The sequence below is a fragment of the Babylonia areolata genome, chromosome 4 (genome assembly GCF_041734735.1).
Source record: "Babylonia areolata isolate BAREFJ2019XMU chromosome 4, ASM4173473v1, whole genome shotgun sequence".
NCBI classification, from domain to species: domain Eukaryota; kingdom Metazoa; phylum Mollusca; class Gastropoda; order Neogastropoda; family Buccinidae; genus Babylonia; species Babylonia areolata.
The window spans coordinates 21298312-21308735 of NC_134879.1; the positions used below are offsets into that span (position 1 = coordinate 21298312).

Here is a 10424-nt window from a genome sequence, read left to right on the forward strand (position 1 = left end):
TGACTAAGCGTGTTGGATTACGCTGCTGGTCAGGCATGTGCCTAGCAGATGTAGTGTATCGTGTATGGATTTTTTTTTTTCTGAACGCAGTAACGCCTCCTTGAGAAACTGAAACTGGAATGTGACATGCGGCTAATGTCTTCCTTTTCTTTGTTTTCTATCATTAAAAGATTACACAGTACAAGGAACAAAAACACGTTGAACGAACAATGTAAAGCAAACATTTAAGGAAAAACAACAACAGCAACAACAACAGCGTCAACAATAAAAACTCAGTATTGCAGACAAATTATCATTACGTCAGAAGCTGGTCCCAGTATATAGTAGATGTACACAATTATCATGCATTTCATGTGAGACATATAAAACTACAAAATGTCATCAACATGCACACCGTCCACACCATTATATTGTTATTATGTGTCGCATTAGTGCCAGTCTCTTTTACCACTGGGCAAGTAGGGGGGAAAAAAAAAGAAGGGGAAAAAAAAGCAAGAAAAAAAGAAGCAAAGCTCCATAGACCGACCAGAAACTGATTCACACACAAGTAGAAAAAAAAAAGAAGAAAATAAAAATAACTGCCTTTGATGTGATATATTTTGATTGAATTATTATCATTATCATCATCATCATCACTGACACACTTTTTTTTCGAACATGCGACCTCAGTTCATGAATTTGAACAAAACATGGATTTCACATACGAGACGAGGGATTACATGATTGTCAACCAAATATTGGTCAATCAAATACTGGTGTCACACTTTTGATGACAAACTTGTTAATCATGTTTTGAGAATGTTGAAACTGTCATGTGTGTGTGTGTGTGTGTGTGTGTGTGTGTGTGTGTGTTCAACAAAAGAACAGATGCGATTTTTTTGTTTTGTTTAATGCAAATAACCCACAGTCAGACAGAACACACACACACACACACACTGACACGAATACTAGAGGTTAACCAACATGTATGTGTGTGGGTGGCAGGGAGGAGGAGAGAGGAGACTGGAGGAGGGGGGAGGGGGGGATAGGGCGAGAGGTGAGCAAGCAGTCATCAACATATTACGTTCTTGGGAAGTTAACGTGTCGTTAACCTTGCCATTCACACAAAGTTCCGCTGCTGACTTGCAACGCGAACGGCAAATGTCAAACCATCCGGTGCTACGGGCCCCAATCAGCTCAAATCCCCCACCAATTACGTGACATATGCTCGGCCGTTCGCCGCTTTAGCGTTCCATTAGATAGTTGTGAGCCAGAGCGCCTTGGTTCTACTCACCAGTGGCTGCGGAGGTGGATGGTCAGTGACATATTTTGTGTGTTGGCAGCTGCTGCTCTAGCTCTCTTTTCATTGCAATGCTTCGACCGTGCGTCTTCATCGCGATTCTGTTGGGTATGTGCTGTTATCTGCGTTAATTAACATGTGTGCTGAGAATTGTGTAATTGGTGTTAATTATAAAGTTATATGATGTGTGCATTAGTTTGGTACTGCAATGTTTGGTGTGTGTTGTGTGCATGTGCGTATTAATGTGATGTATGATAGGTATAACGAGGTGTTGCATGTGGTGGATTTTTTTTTCTGTTTTTTGGTGTGTTTTTTGTTTGTTTTGTTTTATGCTGTGTGTATGAATATGAATTAGTTTTAGTGTTTGGTTAGACATAATGAGCTGAGTGGTGCGTGCAAATATTCGGTATTTAGTGTTCAAATGCGTTTTTGTTTTACACGTCATTTTGTCTTCTTTGTACAGCGCAACCGAACAAGCTGTACATGGAAAGGCGACATATACCTTAAATCATTCTTCTTCTTCTCATTGATCTTCTTCAAGTTCTTGGTTTTGTTGCTATTGTTGTTGTTGTTCGTTGTCGTCTTCTTCTAATTATCACTATTGCTATTATGATTAGGGCCAAATGTGAAGGAAAAAAAGCCACCCGATAAACTCTATAAAGTAATTGTAAAAAACAAAACAAAACCCAAACCAAACCAAAACAAAATCAACAGCAACAACAACCAAAAAACAAAAACAAAAAAAAACCACCAAAAAACAAACCAAAAAACACCAAACAAACCAACCCGAACTGACAAGTTTCAGTTTCAGTAGCTCAAGGAGGCGTCATTTCATATCAATCATATCAATAATTATCATATCAATATCAAGGCGTGCAGGCCTGACAAGGCCTTTTGCCCGCTTGAAGTGGGGAAGAAAAAGAGAGTCCCCACATATGTCTGATGCATTTTTTTGAACATTGAGTGCGCAATGCTTGAAAAATCAATAAATATGTAAATTAGTTTTGTATTTAAAATTTTTCAAATGAATATCAAGATAATTTTTAAATGTATTCACTGTTCCTGCGGAAACAACATCTTGTGACAAATTGTTCCAAACATTTGTTACTCTGTTAGTAAAGAAATGTGCAAATCTGGAAGTTTTAACTGAAACTTTTAATAGTTTGTAGGAATACTATGGTTCACGAATTCCCTGTACAGAAAATGTTTCGGATTACCTTCAGCGGATAACTATGCAGTCAACTGAAAGCAATTTCACGTCTTTATAATTCGCACATGTCAGCTAATTGCCAGTAACCTTTTCACTTTTCTACGCTGCTGTAGCAATTGGCAGGAATGTACTACAGACTACTGTACCTGTTACTGATGCTGTCCCGGTATTATCAGCCTACTGTCAAGACAATTATGGTACCAAGCACGACTGACTGTACTATGCCTTCTGCTTATTGTGTTGTGTTGTGTTACATTTTCCAACGATATATTTCACTGTGTGAAATTCTGTCTGCTCCTTCCGAGGAGAACGCGTCGTCACAGTACAACGCTACTCTTCTGTTTTTTTTCATCTGCCTGCAAGTGTGGACATGTTCAGCTATCAAAACGGATTCTTCTGAAGAAATCTGCCAGGGTCAGCCCTTTTGTTTCCGTGGGCGTTTTTTTTTTTTTTTTTTTTCCCCGTGCGCACACAGGAACTCGGGTTTATATTGTCTTATCCGAAAGACTGGCAAAGAGCAGCTGAAGGTACTGCTTCTCTGGATCTGGATTTGTACGTTGCAGGAGCCAATAAATTATTGGCTATCGTCGTAACGGAAAACTGGGGGCGCGCTTGAGAGACACACAAAATTAAAAAAAAAAAAATTGTACAAAGACTATCCCTTGATGGTAAAGAAGGGGTGGTCCCGCCAGGCTTTGCTAACAGTCCAGGAGAGGGCTGGCTAAAAACATATGTGTATATAGATTTAATGAGCGGTTGGGGCAGGCCTTGATGGTGATCCACCGTGCGCTGATGGTGCTGCGCTGGCGGGGCCTGCTATGATGGCTTCATCAAATAGCTGATTCCACTCTGCTACTGTTCTTACAAAATAGGAGTTCCTGTGCTGTTCTGTGTTGCTGTCTGGAATACTGAAGCCTCTGGTGTTGTTCACTACTTGTCGCTCTATCAGCATCGCCGTTGTTATTTCGTTGCTGTAGTCAGTAAATCCCAGGAACATTGCAATTTCTTATCTTTTTTTTTTTCCCCAGCATGTCTCGTTTCCACCTCGGACGGTGCGAAAATTGTGGATGTCAAAGATCTGCTCCAGCGAGCGTGGCGGAAAAGTCGGGATCTTTCTGACGCAATGACATCATTGCAGTATAAACGTGACGCAGGCAGACTGACGAGAAGAGAGCTGGATGACGCCATAGCGTTGGATGACGACACGAAACTGCAAGTCGTGAAAACGACGACCACGGCACAAGGCACTCGACTGATGAAGATGCAGGAAACGTTTCAAGGTAAAAAAGCAGCTCTCCAAGCCAGCCACTGGTCCGGGCAAATCCCGGCTGGGGGGGAGGGGAGGGGGGAGGGTAAAAAAAAAAAAAAAAAAGCAGAGAGAGAGAGAGACACACACACATACACACGCACACACTCAACAACTGGTCGTGTTAAGAAAGTTTCAGTTTCAATGTCAAGGTGTTGAAGCGTGCAGACTGGTTCAACGAACACTGCACTACACCTGCTGTTAAAAAAATAAAATGAAAAAATAAAAGAGAGAGAGAGAGCGAGAGAGAAGCAGAGGTGCCTGACCTTTTCAGAAATCCAACGCGGTTGTCAGGCTTTGAGAGCCTATCCCAGGTTTGTGTAGCACATTATCACAACATCGAGTTTAGATGATTAAACATAAAACAATAACAAAACAACAACAACAACAAACAAAAGCAAACAAACAAACAACAACAACAACAACAAAACCCGAACAGAATTAACAAGTACAATACATTAAAACTTGATAACATGAAAGATGCATAGAAGGTATAAATGATATGATTGAAACAAAACAAAAACCGGCCACTCTCAACGCCGAACCCGCGTGCGCGCACCCACACACGCATGCATGCTCACACGAGCATGCAAATGCACATCATGGTGCACGCACACACACACACACACACACACACACAGACAGACACACAGATGCACAATGCAACAGTATGCAGTTCACACACCGAGGCCCAACACTCAACCGGACACAAGTCTCTCCACACACTGAGTTCCATTTCAGGTAGACTAGTTTAGCAAAGGTTTCAATACAGAGCGAAGTGAGTCTAATGATTTAGAAAATAGGTTCAAAGATGTGACAGAGACGGAACGGAACGGTAAGAGGGTGGGTGGTGGAGAGAGAGACAGAGAGAGAGAGAGAGAGAGAGAGGGGGGGGGCGGGGGGGGGGGAGGGGGGCGGAGGTCCACAGGTAACCATCACAAAACAAACAAATTATAACAAACCTGAACTACCAAAAAACAGTTCTGTGCAGTCTTTTTTTTTTTTTTTTTTTTCCAGATTAGACCATTGCAATTCTGGGGGGGGGGATACCGGCGACTGAGCCGTGATTCGAACCAGCACGCTCAGATTCTCTCGCTTTCTAGGCGGACGCGTTACCTCTAGGCTAACACTCCAGATCTGCACTAGCAGCCCGCTGAAGAGAGAATGCAGTGTAACATCTCGTGTTTCCGCTTTCATGCAGTTTCCGGAAGTGCAACACCTCAGCATCTTTCCAAACATTAAAAGATTTAAGCAAGCACGTTCCTTCAAGGTCTCTCCTCTCTTCCGCTCATGGAATTCACTGCCTTTTTCGGTCCTCACAGCGTGTGTGTGTGTGTGTGTGTGTGTGTGTGTGCGCGTGTATGTGTGTGTGTGTGCGTGCGTGCGTGTGTGTGTGTATGTGTGTGTGTGTACGTGTGCGTGCGTGCGTGCGTGTGTGTGTGTGTGTGTGTGTGTGTGTGTGTGTGTGTGTTTTCTACAAAATTTCCTCTGTGTGTGTGTGGACAGGTGAGTGATGAGACATTCATGTGGCCATGAACATGTGCTTTTCTTCTTCTTCTTCTACCGTGGGCTGCGACTCCCGTGTTCACTCCTATACATGAGTAGGCTTTTTACGTGTATGACTGTTTTTACCCCCGTCATATAGGCAGTCATTATTATTATTATTATTGTTATTATTATTATTATTATTATTATTATTAGTAGTAGTAGTAGTAGTAGTAGTAGCAGCAGCAGCAGCATACTTTTGTTGTTGTTATCATCACCATTCATCATCATCATCATCACCACCACCATCATCATCATCATCATCACCATCATCATCATCATCACCACCATCATCACCATCACCATCATTATCACCACCATCATCACCATCATCATCATCATGACCACTATCATCACCATCATCACCACCATCATCATCACCATCATCATCATCATGACCACCATCATGACCACCACCACCATCATCATCATTATCACCACCATCATCATCATCACCATCATGATTATCATCATCACCGTCATCATTATCATCATCATCATCATCACCATCGCTATTATCATTATCATCGCCACCACCATCATCATCAACGTCATCACAATCATCATCATCATCACCATCACGATTACCGTTATCATCACCATCATCACCACCATCATCAACGTCATCACAATCATCATCATCATCATTATCATCGACATCATCATCACCATCATCACCATTATCGTCACCATCATCATCATCATCATCATCACCACCACCATCATAATCACCATTATCATCACCATCCTCCTCCTCCTCATCTTCTCCATCACCACCACCATCACCATCACCACCACCACCATCATCACCACAATCATCATCGTCACCATCATCACCACCATCATCGTCATCATCGTCACCATCACCATCATCACCACCATCATCATCACCATCACCATCATCATCGCCATCATCACCATTACCATTATCAGCACCCACCATTAGCATCGCCAGCATCATCAACGTGATCACAATCACCACCATCAACATCATAATCATCACCATTACCATTATCATCGCCACCACCACCATCATCACCAACGTCATCACAATCCTCGTCATCATCCTCACCATCATCGCCATTATCATCGTCACCATCATCATCAACGTCATCATCATCATCATGATCATCTTGGTCATCATCGTCGCCATCATTATCATCATCATCATCACCGTCGTCGTCATCATCATCATCATCATCACTACCATCATCAGTATGACCCCACCCTCTCTGCCGTCACCAGGTCGCACTGTAGCGGACGGCATCGTGACAGTGGAAACCGACACCAATGGAGTTCACGTCCTGGATGCCAGCGGAACAGTGTACAACCACATCGACCTTGACCTTGACTCCACCAGCAACCTTGACCGCAAAGAGGCGCTAGTGATCTGCTTGAGACACCACAACGACGAAATGTTGCAAGACGAAATTTCGCATGTCAAGGTGTCGGAAAAAAACAACTTTTGAACGTCTCTTTATAGCGCTGTCGTAGACATGGCATGTTCCTAAAGTGCATAAAATCGGGGGGAGAGGGGGAGGAAGGGGGGGTGGGGGGGGGGGGGGAGAGGAAGGCATACAGACACGGACAGCAGACAGACAGACAGACACACAAATACACATACACATACACTTACACAAACAGACAGGCAGACAGACACACACACGCACAGAGGGAAAGAGAGAGAGAGAGAGAGAGAGTGTGTGTGTGTGTGTTTGTGTGTGTGTGTGTGTGTGTGTGTGTGTGTGTGTGTGTGTGTTTTCAATTCAAATTTTCTTAGAAAATGAATGTGTAAAAGTGAGCCACGGACACACACACACACACACACACACACACACACACACACACACACACACACACACACACACAAACTCTAAACTCCGGTTCTTCATCACTTTGTAAGCAAACCAGTCTTAGCTTCCTCACAATGATAATGGTTGCTTCGCGACCTCCAACCGTCCATTAACTAGTTGTCTCCCATTCTTGTTGCTTTCACTTCAGCCGATCTCATGGGGCCATATCGGGGATGAAACACTTAATATCGGTCTCATACTTCTTGTTCTCTGTTCGTGGGCTGCAACTCCCACGTTCACTCGTACACGAGTGGACTTTTACGTGCATGTCCGGTTTTTTTTTTTTTAATTTTTTTTTACCCTGCCATATAGGCAGCCATACTCTGTTTTCGGGGAGCATGCTGGGTATGTTCTTGTTTCCATAACCAACCGGACGCTGGCATGGATTACAGGATTTTTAACCGTGTGTATTTGATCTTCTGCTTGCGTATACACACGAAGGGGGTTCAGGCACAAGCAGGTCTGCACGTAAGTTGACCCGAGAGATCGGAGAAATCTACACCCTTTACCCACCAGGCGCCGTTACCGACATACAACCTGGAGAAAACAAAACAAAACAAAACAAAACAATAAAACGGAAAATTTAGGCACAAGTACAGTCCCTTTCGTGCACAAAATCGTATGGCAGACCTCTTGTGACGTTGACCATTACGTCATATTTTTGTTGTTTTTGTTTTTCAGACTCAGGGGATTTAAAAAAAAAAAAGAAAAAAAAAAGAAAAAAGCAAGCCAGCTGGCTGAACATATACATAGACATACATAAAAAGCATCTCTCTCTCTCTCTCTCCCTCTAGTACTGAATTGTATTGCATTGTATTTCATAACTCTTCGTCAGGTCTCCGCATTCGGCTCTTTCAAGTCTGGCCTTGAAACCCACCTCTTCCCAAGATAGCCTCCCTTCCCTACCTCTTCCTTGTTTTCAATTTCTCCAGTATTTCGAGTTATGCATGCGTGTGAATGACTGGTGCGAAAGCGTTTTGATTTGTTTCTGCACAAGATTCAGCGCTATATAAATATCATCATCATCATCATCATCATTCTTCTTTTTCTTTTGGTCACAGCAGATTTCCTTGTATGAAATTCTGGCTGCTCTTCTCACGGACAGAGCAACGTCATTACAGTGCGGCGCCACTCTCTTGTCTGCTTTCTAGTGCGTAAAGTTTTCTTATTAACTCACTCAGTACGGCCAGTCCTCTCTTCTCCTCTACACAGACCCCTCGGATGTCCAGTGGGTGTCTGAATGACCCAACCTTTAGCTTCCGTCCTCAGAATTGTGGTATTCTTTGTCAACATTCACCTATTCAGTATAAGAGCCTACCGCTTGCAATATTTTGATGATGGTAATTGGGGTGAAACGCTGTTAACGTCGTCTCTTTCGCCGTTCGTATGGAGAGAGTTAAAGTAGATTTTTCGATAGAATTTTGCAAGGGACATCCCCTCTGTTGCCACGGGTTCTTTCGCATGCGGTAAGGTTTTTTTTTTTTTTTTTTTTTTTTTTTTTTTTTTTCATGCTGCACACGGGACCTCGGCCAACTGTCATGGCAGAATTTCTAGCCTTGCGTCCAGACCACCACTCCAGGTCTAGTGGAGGGGAGAAGGTACTGGTGTGTGTGTGTGTGTGTGTGTGTGTGTGTGTGTGTGTGTGTGTGTGTGTGTGTGTGTGTGTGTGTGTGTTCAGATTCTCTCATATAAGTATATATATGTATACAGATAGATAGAGTACATCGTCTGTATTAAAGGTAAAGCCGTGTAGGGATGTTGGCCTAGCGGGTAACGCGTCCGCAGAGGAAGCGAGAGAAATTGAGCGCACAAGTTCGATTCCCATAGTCGCCAGTATTTTCTTCCCCTCCACTAGACCTTGTGTAGTGGTATGTAAATTGAGTTCCTGTGTGCAGCATGCACTCAGGGCACGTAAAAGAACCCACGGCAACAAAGGGGTTGTCCAAACTGAAAAATCCACTTCGATAGGAAAACAAAACAAACAAAAAATTGCAGGCGGAAACACACACACACACACACACACTCACACACACACTACACACAGACACAGACACACACACATACACACATACGCACACACACCACACACACACACACACACACACAAAGAAAAGAAAGAAATAAGAAGAAGAAAAAAAAAGGTGGCACTCTTTGCGCAGCGACGCGTTCTCCCTGGGGAAAGCAGCCCGAATTGTACAAAGAGAAATCTGTTGTGAGAAAAAAAGGAGTAATACAATACAATACAATACAATACAATACAACACAATACAATGTTTGTTTCAGGTGCAAGCTCAGGTGCTGTTTGAGGACGGCCAGGGGGACCCTTATCCCGCCTACCTGGTGCAGTACCTGGTGCAGGGCCTAGGGGAGGAGGAGCGACGCCCCACCTGCACGCTCAGCGCACGCGATGCCCACGTGATCATGAGCTGGGACGCCCTGGACTCTTGCACCGACTGCAGGGCCACGGGCACTGGCGGCAACGTCAAGATCGGGAAAATCCGCTACGGGCTTTTGCAGCACTGCTTGAACGTCCGTCGGGACAAGGGTCTGTGCTACCTGGAGAACGAGTACGTGCGGGTGATCAACAACAACTTCACCGAATCGGAAGCGGACAGCAGCGAAGGGACGGACGTGGAGGCGGCGTCCTATGATTGCCTGGAGACTGACGACGAGGTGAACGGAGCCTACTCCCCGCTCCTGGACGCCCTGTTCTACGGGACCGTGGTGGGACGGATGTACCAAGACTGGTACCAGACCAGTCCGCTTGGCGACGTCATCACCTTCAGAGTCCACTACGGAGTGAACGTCAGCAACGCCTTCTGGAACGGCTATGAGTGTCAGTACGGGGACGGCGGGGAGTCGTTCTACCCCATGGTCAGCCTGGACGTCACCAGTCACGAGATAGCGCACGGGCTGACTGAGAGGAACTCCAACCTGTACTACTTCCAGCAGTGGGGAGGCATCAACGAGGCCTTCTCCGACATGGCTGGAGAGACGGCGGAGGCCTACCTGAACGAGGCGGACTGGCTGATGGGCATTGACGTGTCCAAACAGCACACCCCCTTGCGCTACTTCCAACACCCCGAACTGGACAACTCCTCCATTTCCCACGTGGACAACTACACCGACTTCCTGGACCCGCACTTCGGCAGCGGCGTGTACAACCGGGTGTTCTTCCTCCTGGTGCATGACTACGGACTGCCCATCAGGGAGGTGTTCCACGTCTTCCTG

The 10424-nt window shown here is 44.7% G+C and overlaps 1 protein-coding gene across 1 annotated transcript in view; it reads left to right on the forward strand.

Moving 5' to 3' along the window:
* Positions 1 to 1258: 1258 nt before the first annotated feature.
* The window catches only part of LOC143281602 (virulence metalloprotease-like), a 10935-nt gene continuing 1769 nt past the window's right edge, over positions 1259 to 10424 (forward strand). Inside the window, exons 1-4 of the mRNA XM_076586845.1 lie at positions 1259 to 1387; positions 3518 to 3769; positions 6586 to 6785; positions 9477 to 10424. The exon at positions 9477 to 10424 is cut by the window's right edge and continues 1769 nt beyond it. Coding sequence (XP_076442960.1) covers positions 1351 to 1387; positions 3518 to 3769; positions 6586 to 6785; positions 9477 to 10424 — 1437 coding nt within the window. The 5' untranslated portion in view covers positions 1259 to 1350. The remainder of the gene's footprint in view (positions 1388 to 3517; positions 3770 to 6585; positions 6786 to 9476) is intronic.